The sequence below is a fragment of the Podarcis filfolensis genome (genome assembly GCF_964270895.1).
Source record: "Podarcis filfolensis genome assembly, chromosome: 5".
In the NCBI taxonomy this organism is placed as follows: domain Eukaryota; kingdom Metazoa; phylum Chordata; class Lepidosauria; order Squamata; family Lacertidae; genus Podarcis; species Podarcis filfolensis.
This window is the reverse complement of record NC_139608.1, coordinates 65,798,507-65,816,655: the sequence shown is the minus strand read 5'-3', so window position 1 is coordinate 65,816,655 and position 18,149 is coordinate 65,798,507. Positions and strand designations below refer to the sequence as shown.

General features: G+C 39.9%; 1 protein-coding gene across 12 annotated transcripts in view; it reads right to left on the bottom strand.

Moving 5' to 3' along the window:
- PRKG1 (protein kinase cGMP-dependent 1) overlaps window positions 1-18,149 on the bottom strand; it is a 668,505-nt gene that overhangs the window by 55,396 nt on the left and 594,960 nt on the right. For all 12 annotated transcript variants that reach the window (XM_083614092.1, XM_083614085.1, XM_083614091.1 and 9 more), the window contains one exon: window positions 17,727-17,801. In XM_083614092.1, the coding sequence (XP_083470218.1) occupies window positions 17,727-17,801 (75 nt within the window). The remainder of the gene's footprint in view (window positions 1-17,726; window positions 17,802-18,149) is intronic.

Here is an 18,149-nt window from a genome sequence, read left to right as displayed (position 1 = left end):
ATATTCTCAAACTGTGGAGCCCGGACAAAGTTCGGGAATGGATCCTGGAGAGAGACGCTCTGTTAGATATCACAAAAATACAGAACCCAGGGTCCTCCCACTGGTTTCCCCGACTGAAATCAGTCAAAACCTGCGCCAATTATTTGGCGAATATCACCAACCCCACCCTTCGGAGAGCTTTCACCATGGCCCGTTTTCAAACCATTCCTACGGCCTATTTGTCAGGCAGATATGCAAAAATCCCAGTAGAGCAGCGTATATGTCCTTGTCATATGAGAACCAAAGAGGATCTCACACATTACATGTTGTATTGTCCCATCTATTCGGCCTTCAGGGATGCGATGTTACAAACTATTCCCAAATCAATAGCCAACCCTGAGGACCAAGTAAAGTTTTTACTGGTGGACGCTGATCCACGGATTTCTCACGTGGTAGCGGTCTTTGTGGTGAAGGCTATGAAAACTAGGGTACGGTTCCTGGAGGAAATGGTGAGGTTCCTCCCATTGCTCTCCTAACCTGTTGCTGGTGTCTTTATGATATATGGTTTATTTACACATATATACAACCTGAGCCTATGGTGGAAGGGTTCACAGTATCAACACCCTGAAAGCGTCTTGTTTCTCCCATAGGACTGGATTCAAACAGACATAAAACACTGCTCTGAAACATTGCTCTCCATCACATTACTGCCAATTCTCACCTCTAAACTCAGGCCTTTGTCCTCTAAGAGTTGGAGGAGCAGCCCCACCCATTTGCTGTCTTTCCCTTTGCTCTCTCAATGGACCATCAACGTGCCTCTTTTCTTTTAATGACCCATCACCCAGGCAATTACCTCATGAGCAAGCTAGCCTGCCTTGTTTTTTCAAAAACACTTACTGAATCCAGGGGTTAAGAAAACTTTATTAATTTCTAACACATACTGGATTAAGGAATTACAGTGGACGCTCGGGTTGCGAATGTGATTCGTGTGGGATGCACATTCGCAACCCGCAGCATTCGCAACCCGCGTCTGCGCACGCGCGGGTTGCAGTTCAGCGCTTCTGCGCATGCACGACCGCTGAAACCCGGGAGTAACCCATTCCAGTACTTTCGGGTTTTGGCAGTCCGCAACCCGAAAAAACACAACCTGAAGCGGCTGTAACCAGAGGTATGACTGTATAGGTATCTGGCACCCACAAACTCATAACACTATAGTAATTGTTTATAAATTTGACATAAAAACAACCACATGCAAAGTAGTGTCCTAATTTATAATTTTCTTTGGTGATGCAACTTATATTTTTTGGTCATGCACAACCCTCCAACATATTCTGTGAACCCCTGCAATCTGAACAAAGTTGGATGGGGATAATTCCATGTATACGTATGCCAGTGCTTTTACTCTAGAAAAAAAGGTGCTGGTACTGCATACCCTTGAGTAAAGAAAAAGGACTGCTTATACCATATGCTCTGACATTGGGCTGCCTTTGGGAATCTCACCGAGCTCTTTCCTTCAGAGCACTTCCCATTTCAGTGCATAAATGAACCAGGCACTTTAGTTATGTCAGGAGGACCAGAACAAGTTAATAATTAAGTTGAACAGAATAGGCTGTGCAGCGGGCATGGCTGCTTCCCTATGCTGAAGGCACTGAATTCTCAGGACCCCTGCCTGCCAACTTTAGTTCTGTGAGGTAGCTGTCAGTTGAATACATCCCGAGGTCTGCTTCACATGGCCATTCAATGCTCTCAGGGGCAAGTTTACCCACATATTTTCATGCATACATACTAAATGTCTCAGGCCAATCGTTCATCTATCCAGGTATGCTTTTCTCTGAAAAAAGTCTTTCACATTACCTTCTACCCGATTCCTTTTCCTTTCAATATTCTTTTATTAGCAGAAGCCAGGAAAGTAACCTGGGACCTACAAAGCATGTAGTCTGTGGCTGAACTATGGTCCCATACATACAGTGTCCTTCAAATGTTATGCAAAATACGCTGTTGTGGAAATGTAAGAATTCATTATCTCAGCAACATGTGAATTCTCAACAATGAAGCCGAAAGGCACCAGTGGAAAGATAAAAAAGACATTGTTCCATGGTCATAAATATATTTGGTACATGGTGACATGTCCTCTGCATGGTACAACAATATACTTATGTTTTCTTTTTAGACATTTACAGCACCATGGTTTTTATTTATATCTCTATGAGAATGATTTGGTCTATTGAAAACCACTGTTCTTTAGGAGTAGGAATTTAGTAGCTATTGAAATAAACATATTATGGTTTTCAGCTTATTATGGACAAACCTTTGTATGAAATCTCCTATTTGGATAAAGGCCAGATGTCAGCCTCTTCCAAGACTGAGTTTATTTATAAGATTTTATTAAAGATTTTTCATGATACAAATTAGCTTTTCATCTTTGTCTATATAAGTGTCTCTCTGTCAGTAGTGCTGACTTGGGCCCTAGATTGTGGGTGCCCAGCAGCACGAGCGCAACATGACACATGACGTGTGCGCACCCACTGCATAGTCTCTGCCTTCTGGTGCTGCCCACTGCCTTGCCTCTGCTGGCTCTCTGTTGGGGCCTGCTGTGGCCTCAGACATGCTTGGGCACCCACAGTGGAAGTTTTGTGGGTGCCAAGGCACCCAGGACCCCCCAGAATTTATGCCTATGCTCTCTGCTGTCATAATATACTGAGATATTATTCCGTAGTTCTTTTCTTAGTGTATTCATTATTTTGCACCCAGTTCAGTATATTCGGTCCCATTCTTGTTGTATTTGCCATAATTTTCATTCCATTTCCTTTTCTTCCATTCCATTTCCTTCCATTCTTTTTCCAGAGAAGCACGAGAGGTTTTATAGCCTTTTCCTCTGAATTCATTCCAAATTATACACAGAATCCTTTCTCTCTGAACTCTTATCTCTGCCATCTTAGAATATCTCTTGATCTCTCCATCCACACCTTTGTTCCACTCCTCCAACATCACAACTCTGCCATTTGGCTGTTTCAATTCTTCTAGACACCTGTGTGAAGGACTTGTCTATTTCACCATCTGTTGCCTCCAGTTCTACCATTTCACTCTCCTGTTCTGGCAATCCATTATCAATATTGTTATCTAAAGTCTCTGATTCCCCTTTAATTTCATTTCATTCTTCTCTGTTCCAGTGTCATGCTCCATTTCATCAATCCCAGTTCTAATTTCTTTTAATTGCTTATCCAATAATTTCTGTAAGGTGCCAAGAGTCAATGGAATGTCCCACAATGTATTTCCCATATTGAATGTTCTTGGTCTTGTTAAAAGTTTAATCTCCACCTTAAGATAATCACAGTCTCCACCTTAAGAACTTCAATTTCCCATCTCCACTATTAGATCTTCACAGCATTCTTCCTGTTCGAACCACATTCCTTTCCCAGGGGAGGAAATGTGATGTAGAAAAATTACTTTAGATATCCGTAGGAAAACAGAAAAGGTTCTTACATGGCTTCTGGGCACAATGTTGGTTCCTCTAAAGTTGCCCACCCTCATCTATGTTCCCAGGAGCTGGCAGCTTCTCAGTCTCCCAACTTAGTGATTTTTCCAGAGCATCAGAGGTTAATCCTCCACTCATTCTTATCTCTAGAGTGAATTTTGATAGCTAAGATTACCTTGGCTATCATCAATCATCATGTAATTATCTCCAACACAGTTATTTCAGCACGCCCTGTATCGGGCATTTTTGGGGCATCAGATGGCAGGACAGAGCCTCAAACAACGATGTGCTCTCCCAAGACCACATTCCCAGCATGTTTGCACATCATCAATGTCTACACGACTTGGTCATGTCCACAGATTGGAAGATGGTAGGATCCCCAAGTATGTGCTCTACAGAGAATTGGCTTCAGGCACCAGGCCCGTCAGCAGACCAACTCTGCACTACAAATATGTCTGCAAATGTGACAAGAAGGTTGCCAACAACAAACCCGCCATGTGGGAACCTCCTGCAGACAACTGCAGTGCCTGGAGACAGTCAGCCAGGTTGTTCATCCACAGCAGTGATCAGAGGAGGACTGACCACTGAGAGGACCACAGAAAGAACGATGCCTTCATCTGCCTCTGCTGCAACAAAACATGTCTCTTAAACGTTGGTCTCTGCAGGCACAGCAGGCACTGTAACTCTCTGATGGTTTGACTTCATCCCTGAAGGTGCACTCTTCCATTGTCTCCCAAGACAGACAGATGTCAACGATGTAGCACAGGACAAAACCACCCTTACTTGGACCACCGGTATAAAGTTCACGGCATGTAATGCCTTAAGAGAGAACATTATGAAAATGATATATAGGTGGTACATGACCCCAGTCAAGCTGGCAAAAATTTACCATACGCCCAATAACAAATGTTGGAAATGTAAGGAAACTGAAGGTACCTTTTACCACTTTTGGTGGACGTGCCCTAGGATTAAGGTCTTCTGGGAAATGATTTATAATGAAATGAAAAAGGTGCTTAAATGCACTTTCGTGAAGAAACCAGAAGCTTTCCTCCTGGGCATGGTAGGTCAATTGGTGTCAAGGAAAGATAGGACGTTCTTTATGTATGCTACAACAGCAGCAAGAGTACTCTTAGCAAAGTATTGGAAGACACAAGAACTACCCACACTGGAAGAATGGCAGACCAAGGTGATCGACTACATGGGACTGGCGGAGATGACTGGCAGAATCCGTGACCAAGGGAAAGAGACGGTGGAAGAAGATTGGAAGAAATTTAAAGTTTATCTTAAGAATTGTTGTAAAATTAATGAATGTTAAAATGTCTTGGGTAATGCAAAATAGAATTGCAGTGACAAACAATTGGATATGAGAAAAAGGATTTAAAGAAAGTGCTATAAGAAATTGAAATTAGGGGTTGCTGGAATGATTTAAAACAGGGATGCAGAAAGGGGAGGTATGGGGAAGTCGCTGAAAGAAGGTTTAAGGAAAGAAAGATCAAGAAATTATACGTGTTTATATGTTTGTTTGTTTATGTATTGTGTTGTTTTGTCTTTTAATATGTGTTGAAAAACCAATAAAAAATTTATAAAAAAAAAACCACCCTTACTTGCTTCTTACAGTGATCCCACATTGCACTTCAACTAGCATTAATTATGCTACTTTGACTTGCATAACAGATAGTACAGTTGAAGATGATTAATGGCATATTCAGACAGTAAAGGGATTAATGTTAGATGATCTAGATTCCATGGATTTCCATGCTAATGAGATTAAAAACTAGATAGCTAGCATTTGTCATGACAAACAATGGATACTGGATGTACCCCAGATAGGACACTTTCCATAGTGTTGGTGAGATAATTTAAGTGCTAAACTAGAAAGATATACTGAGAAAAGAAAGTAAAAAAAACCCACAGGGTGGAATCTAGCATTTGGGTTGTGTCATCCATGCTGGTCTTGTTATTCCCCACTCTTCCATTTTAAACCAACCACGAGGGCCTCAGTACCCCTGTAGCTTGTGAGAGTCCAGTGTGTTAGATCAGAACTCCCCATTGACATCTCTATAAAAACATTTCCCCAAATGTAAGCAATTTTGTAATCTTATGAATGCTTACTTTCTATGTTCTTTATCCAATATTCCAGCCAGTCTTTTTGAGTATAGGTGCATGGATTACTAATAGAAACAGACTAGGAAATTAGACTATGCCCTTTCCACTCTCCCTCCATAAAATTTGCAATTTTATTTTCTAGAATATACACAGCTCAAATGCTAATACGTAGATTATTTCTGACGGGTATATAATCCATGGAATTCTATATTGAGTTCATTTATATCCTTGAAGAACTGTCTTCATCTCTTTATTCTCTGTTGTCATACCAATTCAGGTTTCCATGGAAACTGAGACGAAATAGGGAAATTGTAAAATCTAAATGAGCAGGAGTAAGTTGACAATGTTATGTTTCATAATACATAAAAATGCAAATAAGCCAAGAAGTTATGGAATGAACAAACTAGATATAAACCTAAAAAGGTTACAAAGTATTGTAAAAAGTGATATTGCATTTTAATGTGAAAACTAGTCGATAAACCTTAATAGCACACACTTGTACTAAATGAGATAATCTGCTATATATTAGAAACTGAGCACATTCAATCACCATATTTTGTGAAAATTACTGTTTATTTCTGTTGAAATTTTGGCGCTTCAGCTTTGGTGTGACATTTGCATCAGAATCTAAAACAGCTGAAAAATGAATTTGATTAAAGCAGTACAATTATTTGGTAACTTGAAATAAATAGTACAGGTCTACAAGAAGTAGACATGAGACATGGATGGGAAAACACACTTGCTTAAAAACTTTCTTGAAGTAGAAGTCAAATGGCTATTCCAACTTTTAAGTACAGATCCATGGGATCTTTCTGCCACATATGCCACCAGATTGCTTGGGACAAAACTATGTGTTTTACATATATTTACATCATTTCTATGCTATTTGACACTCTCTTGTCCCTGTGGCTGCTGCCGTTTATTAGCCCCTTAAAAAGGTTGTCCTTGCTGCCAGTCCAACTTGCCATTATGGCATTAAATATGTTTGGCTGTGATGTGCCTGGTGGTTTTGTTGACCACTGTGATGCTAGCTCTAAAGTTCTGATGTCATAAACATCACAACACACACACACGTATCAGCACAGCTAATCAGATAACATATCAATGGTGTCCAATGGGGCCAAGGAAAGTGAGAACAAGAATTAAAGTTGAACTATGAAAATGTTTGGCAAAGTATTTTTTCAGCTATTGTTATTTGGAACACATCTGCAAATTTTAAAGCAAATATCCAGTATTAAGACACTATCCAAGTGAATACTGATAATTATTTGGTTCAGGCTCAATTTATATACACCTGTTTCTGGCAGGTGTGTATGCACACAGAGTATATTTTTCTATCTTACTTTCCTTCCAATGTATGGCTAATCTGTAGCACATTGTACTTCAATGCAGAGCTGCAAACACACAATCAACTGAAAGATTTTCACCTTTGCAAATGTAGGTTAAGAATGCAATCAGGAAACTAATTAACTACTCAAGGGTCTCATTGACTTTAACAGAACTTCTCATGAGTAAGCTGTTGAACACTTAGAGCAGTTTAGAGGAACAGATGCAAAGATAATTGAGTTGTCCTTACATATGGTTTCATTTCATCTGATACGATAAGGAGTCGCTTTCACTAAAACAACAGCTTCTATTGCTGATAACAGAATTATTTTAACAACTTATAATGCTTATCTCAGAAACCTTTTTGGTACTCAAAGGTATGTCCTGATCCTTTCCAAGGGAATCACTTTATGATGTTGTAAACAATGCATTTTGTAAATTAGATACGTTGATGAATTAAAGACACAAAATAAGAGTAATTTAGATTTGCACTGAGACCTGAAATTTCAGATGAGACTAGAGCAGCATTTTCACTTCAGAAATAAGCTGGGGAAAACATATAGCAATTAGAACTCAGATACTTTGCGCTACAAACAACCATAAAAAGAAACACATGCAAATTTTCATAGGAAATAATTTAAAAGGAGTCAGAGAGTCATTTGTCTTTCTTCCAACTAAAATTGGTTATATTAAATATGCAAGTAGACACTTTAAATGTTATGTTTTATTTTATCCTTTATAAAACAAGCTAAGCTTTATTCTTATTTTATTTGTTTTGCTTTTTTATTTATCCCAGCCTTTTTGATACCAAGGCATGTTCTAAACATAGAAAAACAATAAATAAAATACACATGAATTGCATACTATACAAAAAACGCAGCTAAAAACCAATACTCAGATCAATCTGCTTTATTATTAGTTACAGGTAGGTAGCCGTGTTGGTCTGCCGTAGTCGAAACAAAATCAAAAAAATCCTTCCAGTAGCACTTTAGAGACCAACTAAGTTTGTTATTGCTATGAGCTTTCGTGTGCATGCACACTTCTTTTTTTATTTTGCTTTATTATTGTTTACTACAGCTTATTGCTTATTATAGTAATTTTTATTATAGCTATTGCCCCAATCAATTGAACCACATTCAACGTTATCCCTGAGTATCATCTTATATTAATTCCACACTCAACACACCCCTCTCTAGACTACATCCAGGCAAGCAAGAAGAATGATCAGAGTTCAGGGATACTTTCCAGCCAGACAAAAACACTCAAGGAGGTATGAAGCAGGGTCAGTGAGGGATGAGGCTTGGGAAGGATGTAGCCAGTCTAGAGGGCCAGGCAGAGAGCTATGGAGGCCCATATTTGGTCCCCAGATCTGAGGCCCACCCCCCAATCTATCCCTTTCAGTACAGCTTCTCTCTGTGAGAGTGGCAGTAGCTGAATAATGTGCCCCCCCAGCCTGCTGATGGGGGGAACTGCCCAGACTATTTTGTGGTCCTGTCTATTTTTCTTCTCTTTTAGATATGGTAGTCATGGGATCTTGAAGGCCTCCCAGAGGCTTCAAAATCCTTTACCTAAGATGGTTACACGGCTAAGCTTTATCTGCATTATTTACATTGCTGAACAGCAATGAAATTTCATAGTAATGAAACATCAATAGTGACATTGTCTTAAATAGTTTGGACTAGCAAATCTCCTCCATTGTATTATAGGGCTACAGTTTTGGCTTTATGTGAAGGGCGAGACAAATGAATCACAAATGAATCTGCCTTTATAAGCAGAAATTGGAGCAGATGGGTGGGGTAGGTGCTACAGCTTTTACTTAGAAAAATGGCTTAATTCTGCAAATTTATATATGATTCATTGAAAAGCATAAACTTCCACAAATGTTGACAATGAAAAAGGTTACATACATTATATAAAACTTCAGACATTAAAACTGTTCAACATTAGATAATTAACATTGCAGTACTGGTCACACTTCAGGGAAAACTGTGTAAAAATACATTTTTAGCAAATGTCTAGTACAGAAGGAGCTTGCTTAACATGCACTGGAAGGGAGTTCCACACAATCAGTGGTGCCACATTGAATAATCTGATCCTGGTGACCGCAGAGTGGGAACTGCACAACACTATGAAGAAGAAGAAGAAGAAGAAGAAGAAGAAGAAGAAGAAGAAGAAGAAGAAGAGTAGTAGTAGTAGTAGTAGTAGTAGTTTGGATTTGATATCCCTCCTTTCACTCCCTTTAAGGAGTCTAAAAGCGGCTAACATTCTCCTTTCCCTTCCTCCCCCACAACAAACACTCTGTGAGGTGAGTGGGGCTGAGAGACTTCAGAGAAGTGTGACTAGCCCAAGGTCACCCAGCAGCTGCATGTGGAGGAGCGGAGACGTGAACCCAGTTCCCCAGATTATGAGACTACCGCTCTTAACCACTACACCACACTGGCTCTCTTAAAAGCACTATCATTTATGAACATGGTGGTTATGAACAACACGTTGTTGTTGTTTAGTCATTTAGTGGTGTCCGACTCTTCGTGACCCCATGGACCAGAGCACGCCAGGCACTCCTGTCTTCCACTGCCTCCCGCAGTTTGGTCAAACTCATGGGTCACTGCCTTGCCGTGGTGAAGGGGCCTGAATAACTCAGAGAAGCTATGAGCAATGCCGTGCAGGGCCACCCAAGATGGACTGGTCATAGTGGAGAGTTCTGACCAAATGTGATCCACCTGGAGCAGGAACCAGCAAGCCACTCCAGTATCTCTGCCAAGAAAACTCCATGGACAAAGACAACAGGACTGGAATATATGCGGCAAATAAATTGTCCCCCTACTTGCTTTTGGCCTTTAACATAACATGTGAAGCAGGAACGTTTTCTGTTAATTGAATTGGGTTGAATGTTTCACTCACATGAACTTGGTGGTCTTTTTGCAGCGCAGTGTTAGATTTCACAACATTAGAATCTACATAAGCCAGAACATACTTTTTGTAAAGAAAAGAAAAAGCACTATCCTGTTATTTTCAAACATTAACATAATGAGCAGCCCCATTACTTTGTGGAAAGATGTTTAATTTGGGAATAGAGGGCCAATAAACACATTCAACTTCTCATTATAGCTTTCCCTTGAACTAGCTTAATTGGTCTTTCTTCCACTCATTGGCAAGTTTACTGAAGTTTCATGGATAAGGAGGAAAACATTCTTAGCCTTCAAGACATGTTCTTAGCTGTTGGCACTTTTTAAATGTAAAAAGTTGCTCTTATTCAAGTATTTTCTTTGTTTAAAGATCAAAACGAAGCCATTCAGCATCTTCTCCTCAGTGCCTCTAGTGCTTTGTTTCCATCTACCCTACATTGCTCTTGGAGCCTGAGCAGCAGCATAATAATTGCAATGAGGAAAACTGCCTAAAGCTACCCTCTGCTCAGCCATGAAGCCTTGGTCCAGTCGCCATCTCTTCACGTCACAGTTTATGTTGTGAGTATAACATGCAAGACAACAACCAGGGTTTTTCTTCAGCTGGAACTCACCGGAACACAGTTCCTGTACGTCTTAGGTGGGCACCATTGCCATTATAAGAGAACAAAGGGGGCTGGTGAGTTCCGGCACCTCTTCTTCTAGAAAAATAGCACCGACAACAACGAAAGGCCCATATATGCCCCCCTTGAGATCCTGGGAAGAAGGGTAGTTTGCCAAACATGATTAAAATAGAGAATTCCTTGTTGGGGGGGGGGGGCGAAATGCAATGGAACCAAAAAATGACATCCTGTATGTGTAAACAGTAATTGGAGTCTGTCTTAATTTTAAGTAAATGTAAAGAAGGGATTTTTGTATCAATAAAAGATTGTAATTTGTTCTAATTTGATGTGACCCAAGTATAATGCATGAGACAAAGGATAAACATTTACACATAACTTTATGTGTATTTTATTGTACTATTATTGTATATTTCTTTTATATTCATCTGCTTTGCACCACTTTGGGAGTCTATGGTATATACACGAACCATCACGTAACAAATATATGTCATCCAATTGCTTCTTGAGCAGCCCCTTAAAATGACAGCATGGCATGCATTAGGCAACAGCATTTGCTCAAAGGCCATAAAGGATTCTGAAACAAAAATGAATTCCTACAGAAAAACAGAATATACAAGCCTAATTTCAGATAAAGGGATCTACCTTAGTAATGTTTATTAATTTCAGTGGATCTACTCTGAGTAAAACTTAGCTGAATATTACTCATAGTTTTTAGGCAGGTAGGGCCAAGCTATCTATCTATATATATTTTAAAAAATGTACTAAACAGTCATGGATAACTTTGATATCCAAAGTTGATGCTTCCCATTATAGGAGATTGACTCTTTTTAAAGAGTGGTAGTTCACAGTGATTCTATGTATATTGGGTTTATTATTATTTTATTATATTTCTACACAGCCTCCCAGCAATCTCTTTAAGGATTTTTTAAAAAAAGCATAATAAGGTGGATCACTCCAAAATACACAGCAGATTAAAAACAATAATTCAAAACACTACAACCACATACAACTACATACTAGTGAGCTGCAACTGCTGAGGGGCAATGAAGGGGGAGATGATTCCTCCACTTTCTTATGAAAAGGCATCAATGAGAGGAGAGGCAGCAGAAATAGCTAAAGGCAGCACTATGATGGTGCAGAGCTGTTGAAGAGCTAGCAGCACCCAGCAAAAGACATGCTGCCAAACACTGTGTTCCTCTCCATCCTGCTCCATCCACCATTGATTTGGAGGGTTTTCAGAGGTTCCAATTGTAGCTACTACTTTCATATTATTAGAAGCAAGGAGTCCCGAATTTAAAAAAGGAAGGAAGGAAGGAAGGAAGGAAGGAAGGAAGGAAGGAAGGAAGGGGGAAGTGCCAACTCTACGCAACAATTCTTCTGGCACAAGTGGAACACACTGTTGGCCCTGTCCCTTTAAGGGCAGACAGAACAAGTAATCACTACTGTCGAGGAGCCGGTCATAGCACACAGAGTGCTGCTCCAGAGTATGATTGCTACAGCCACCCAGCCCAGTTCTTCTCCACTAAACATGGGCCTTTAAAATATTTAGTTTTCAAAAACTAAGCAGGTTCATCAGCACATCTTTATCTGGTAAGCTCCCAAGGTGCGTCAAGGCTCCCATAAAACCATTTGCTCTCCCCAAATCAGAACTGGGCCTGTCTCCTGTGAGGGAAAATGGGATAAAAAATACGTATGTTTGCCAAAACAAGTGTCTTGAAGGAAAGACAGGAGACCAAAATAATAAAGATTTAGATATTCCATAACTTAGGAAGCAAATTAAACATTAAAAAAAAACAGACTTTTGCTGGCAATGAGTCAACTGCTTTCTTCAGCTGTTGCATATGGAATTTGCTTCACAGATAGGCAACAAGAATTAAGTCCTAATCTAAAATGCAGAGCGAAAATAGGGTTGGAAATTATTTTTTGTAGTGTTGCCATCTGTAATTCATTTAAGTTGATAGGAGTTCTTTTCCAGACTTATTTCATGTGTAGCATAATTAAGCCATCAATAAAACAATGCTTTTTTTTTTGAGAACTCAAGAATATTTAAAGGAAAACGTGTAGATTCTTTTTCTTTTGGCACTACCACATTTTTTTTTGGCAACATGATATTAATATTGATGTTCAAAGCAGAATTTATGAAGCAATTGCTTTGAAATGTCTGTTTATGATATACTGTAATTTTTGTTTATTTTATATCAGTATTTAAATGTAAGTAGCTGGGTGAGATTCACCATAGTGCAAGTGGGTCTCTGTTCACTCAGTAGGGTTTCTCCTTTCTTTTGCCACCCCTGGCAACTGCCCCTGTTCAAACCACCCCCCCCTGCTCTGGAGGGTTGGGGGATCCTGCAGAGGTTTTGAGGGGACACAATGGGCTGGAGGGTGAGAAGAGATGTTCTGCTGTGCAAACAAATTGCAGTTGTGCATCACAGGATGTCATTCATTGTTTACTTGATGATACAGCTGGAATTCTACTCATATGTAGGATTTGTACATTAGAGAAGATTTGTATATGCATTTAGCAGGCTGACAGTATTTATGACTATACCATAACTAAGATAACGTGGTATTGAAAGGCATGCCACTTTCAGAGTTGGTTGCATTATCAACAACTATATGAAACACATAAAGAAGACAGTAAGAAAGGATTCAATTACACAAGATCTAGGTTTCAAACGGAAGTGATCGAAGGGAAAGTGAAATTACTGAAGGCCGCATACAGCATATTATTAGAATGGGAGCTGAAAGATGAAGAGGTAAAATCAGTTATGATTAAATGGGCACAAGATGTAGGTCACAACATTATGATGGAAGATTGGGGGAAATTATGGAAAACTGATTTAAAATTTACAGATTGTTCCCTACTGAAGGAGAATTACATGATGTACAGATGGTACACGACACCAGTGCAGTTAGGGAAAATGTACAAAACTAGTTCAAATATATGTTGGAAGTGTAAGGAAAAGGAAGGGACATTTTATCATATGTGGTGGGATTGTAATGTAATTTTTAAAAATTGGGAAATGATATATAATGAATTGAAGAAAATGTTCCATTTAACATTTGTTTAAAAACCTGAAGCATTTTTGTTAGGGATTGTAGAGAAAGATCTGCCAAAAAAGCTGAAAAACATCTTCATGTATGAGACAACGGCTGCGAGAGTTCTAATAGCACAAGGATGGAAGAGTGAAGAAACCCCAACTAAAGAATCATGGCAAGAAAAATTGATGGACTATGCAGAACTGGCAAAATTGACATATAAGCTATGGGACAAGGATAACTGTGACTTTAAAGATGAATGGGAACCCTTTAAAAAGTATTTGAAGACGCAACAAAGCGAACTTTGGCTGGCTTTGAATAAACATTCACAAACTTTTTTATTGATGATAATCAGCTAAATAGTTTGAGGATCTATACAACTGTGTAACATGCAGAAAACAGCATTCTTAGAGAAACCAAAGACTGGAACTGAGGGAAGCCGGGGGGTGGGGGTGGGGGTGTTTTATGTGGGAGGGTGGGGGGAGAGGGGAAAAATGGGGGAAAAATAAGGATGATATGTTTCTGGATAATATGTGTTGTTTTAATTTTGAATAAAAAAAAGTTTTTAAAAAGAAAGAAAAAAAGAAAGGCATGCCCTTGTGGTTGCTTGTCTATAGGAAGAAAGCAAAGTTTTCTAGAGCACTGCCAGCACAAAGGCTGCATTCAGACATCACACAAAGCCACGGTTTCAACTGTGCTTGTTTCAGAGAAAAACAGTTAACGTTAACCAGTTTGTCAGTTCAGACATGACAAGCTGTGGTTAAGTAAAAATGGAAGCAACAGCTTTTGAGCTCTTCGCAGCTATACCAGGGGAGAGGGGAGTGCAAGTGCCCAAGGCTTGCTGAAGCTCATTCCAGCTCATTTACACTGCACTACAGTATGGTTTAGGGATGTGGATGGCGCTGTGGTCTAAACCACTGAGCCTCTTGGGCTTGATGATCAGAAGGTCAGTGGTTCGAATCCCTGCAACAGGGTGAGCTCCCGTTGCTTGGTCCCAGCTCCTGCCAACCTAGCAGTTCAAAAGCATGCCAAAAAAAAAGTGCAAGTAGATAAATAGGTACCGCTCTGGTGGGAAGGTAAACGGTGTTTCCGTGCCCTGCTCTGGTTTCAGTGTTCCATTGTGCCAGAAGGGGCTTAGTCATGCTGGCCACATGACCTGGAAAAACTGTTAAGTGAGATGAGAGCCGCAACCCCAGAGTCGTCTGCGACTGGACTTAACTGTCAGGGGTCCTTTACCTTTTTTACAGTATGGTTTAGAGCGACATCCAAACATGGCAAAAATCTTTTCATTACTCATAGCAGGTTAGATGCAATAGTGTTGTGGAAGAAGAAACACAAACACTTTACGCTTACTTAAGACACTGTTTTATCTGATTTTATATATATATATTACTTCTTCACTATCTGGGAAATGCACAATCTGTTCCCACATCTCTGTTGCACATCCCCAAATGAGTGATATCAAAAGTCTGCGTTCCCTTGCACACATCATGTTGCTTTGCAACGCCACCTTATCCAAAGCTACTAATAGTAGCTCAGGCTGACAACAACCAAGTACAGTGGTATTATTGGTATCTACAAGATAACTAGCCAATGCTCATTGGCTGAGAATTATTCAGCATGATAGATTAAAATTGATCTGGTGCTGGGAAAAGGAGACAGCAACATGGTTGGGAATGTGAAATTGGGATTCGGGCATAGGTGCTGCCAAACAGGTAGCCTATGTCCCTGCAAATGAGGAATCCTTGTGGTTACTTGAGGGAAAGGTACGTTTCACAAGCTGGTTCCCTGAAATTCACTTTGTCCTGTTTGTGTACCCGTGCCGCCCCCCATCTAGTATTTTTCTCTGTCACTGCCACTAGTAGGAGAGGCCAAAATGAAGCCACTGGTTGCAATCCAGCAGTTCAAATGCAAACAATGAGATTTCTGTGTGACGGGAATTCTCCATTCTCTTCTCCAAGAAAGATAACACTGCACAATGTGAAATACCTGGGCGCATTGGGGTTTATATTCTTTTATAGAGCAAACTAGAAGGAACCTCAGATGTGATAAATCTTTGAATTGCACACATTGTGGCCAGGAATCAATCACTGAGTCAGCTTTCTATATATAAATAAGTAACTTAAACATTCCTCAAAGTCACTATGATCGGTGCTCAATAATGTGATATTTTCCAGTGCAAACTGACAAAAAAGAATAATATTCTGCCACTTATCTTATTAGCAAGCATGCACCTTGCTTACACAGAACTGTATCTCCTGCTGTCAATTCACAGCCTGATACTTGAAATATATTCCCTTGAAAGGCAATTAGTTGAAGTCAATTAGAGCAACATGAAAAACCATCTTATAGGAGCTCTGCCAGATGAAGGAACTGTTGAACAGAACACCTTTATGAAGCAGGTTTCAGTATGGCTTCTGTTAGGTACAATTAATTCCATATGGATACTTTCAACAAGCCTAGCAAATCTGTCTGTGATATTTGACTAATATATTTTCTGAAAAGTTGTTGTGCTTTGTAACTTCTAGATGTATGAAGCAGTGATACCTTCAGCTTAACAAAGTCAAAGACCACTTAATTCAGCCACTTTCGGATTGCATAGACATGCAAGAAAAGGATGGCCAGAGCAGTCTTAAGAGGGGCCTGGGAAGAGTGGAGAATCCATAGCATCCTCAGCCCTGCCAGCTCCTGTCAAGCAGGATGGAACAATGGGAGATTATTTTTTGCAGCACTAGCCCCAGGCTGGCATAGCAGAGGCCCAAATCAGGCCCCCTCTGGGAAATGATTCAGAAGATCTATGAATGCCTCAGCTCTGCCACCACCCTAAAAATTAATGCCCTGTGTCAGGTTCCTCTGCTGGCTACCACTGGAGCTTGCTAGACATCTATAATGTTCCGACTTTACATCAGGGTCAAAAACATACTAGGCTCTCTTACACATTTCTCAACAATACCCTAGACTAGTTCCAAATATGGCAATAACAAGTTACCACTTAAACTTTATACTGTTTAGGCACCTTTCAATTTGTGCCTCTCAAGAACCTTGAATTCTGCTCGTTTTATTGCAAAAAAAATAATAGAAGTCATTTCTGGTTTCACAGAGAAGATTAAACTATAATGCACACTTGTAAGACTTTCTATTAAGATCGTTCAGGCAGGAGAATGTCTAAGTCGCAATTATAGCAGCCCTTATCATCAATTTGTTGGAATGTGTACTATTATATACAGATTTCTGAGGAGTTGAGAACATATTCCCAGGTTGTCGGTGTCGTGATTCCAGCTAGTCTGCTGGTGGGAATATTATTCCTTTCTTAATATGAATGTTGACTGAAGCACTAGCTAGTCTGTCAAACCAACCTTTCTAACCTGCTAGTTTTTTTTAGCTGCAGTTTGTGTAATAATTCCTGATGTGGGGGGAGTTGGGTTTATCAACTAGGGGTGAAAAGGATGGTGTAAAGGGAGAAAGCAGGCTGTCCGCCTCTCCGTTGTCCTCTCCTTTCTATGTGCAGGACCAAGCAATTCAGAGGTTGCAATTGCTGCTGCAATGTGATCACTCAGCTGATCCTGGGATGTAGCTGCCTTGCTTTGGTGTTAAGAGTGAATCTACCAGCTCATCTTCTCCATGTCTTAGGCCAGAAGGGCAACTGCCTGCCTCCTTCCAGCCCATCCCAGGCCCATATCTCCTTGCGTCGCCACCCCTCTTTGGCAGGACAAGCAATGGGAATAATTGCTGCTATAGGAGCCAGCCCAGGTCTCCACTACTTGAGAGCCACACATTTTTTTGACTTGTTGCTCTTTTATTTATTGTCTCAAAGAAATACTGTGCAACATAGTTGTACTTTTGGAATATGGCAAAAAAATTTACAGTGGTACCTTGGGTTACAGATACTTCAGGTTACAGATTCTGCTTACCCAGAAATAGTACCTTGGGTTAAGAACTTTACCTCAGGATGTGAACAGAAATCATGCGCCAGTGGCGCGGCGGCAGCGGGAGGCCCCATTAGTTAAAGTGGTACCTCAGGTTAAGAACAGTTTCAGTTTAAGAACAGACCCCCAGAACAAATTAAGTTCTTAACCCAAGGTACCACTGTATACACATTGGTACTGGTCACATTTCTTTAATTTTATATTTTTAGGAATTTTCTTTTACAACACTAAACGACTGTTTTCAGAAATATTTTAATTTGGTTCCCCCTCCCCTTTCTTTTAAATAAAGAAGCACAAAGGCAAGTATATTGAAAGAAAGTATATAAAAGAACCATTGACTGACACTTACTTTGCTTTTGCTTCGGCATCCTCATATGCTTTATTGGAAACATCATCCAGGCCTCCAATCAGATGTTTGAAAGAGCTGTAAAGTAAAAGGAAAATATTAAAGAAAAATATTTGAGTATAATAAAAACACCGTTAAAAAAAAAATCACTCATTAATTACATCTTCCTTTCAAGAAACTTCTAAAACATCATGGTGGGAGGGGGGGAATGGAATATAATAAAGGTTGCAATTCTATACTGGTCCTGTTTGTTGCCAGTAATCAAGCCTAGTTGCCTTGCCTTCTTAAAAGCCTTTGTGGGCCTGCCAGAGGCTTCAACTTATTGTTAAGAAGGACTGAAAGATGAAGTACAAAGAAGAACCAAATTTGCTTTTGTGGTAACACGCAACAGAAGAATTATCTGCCTTTAATGAGCAGCAACAAATA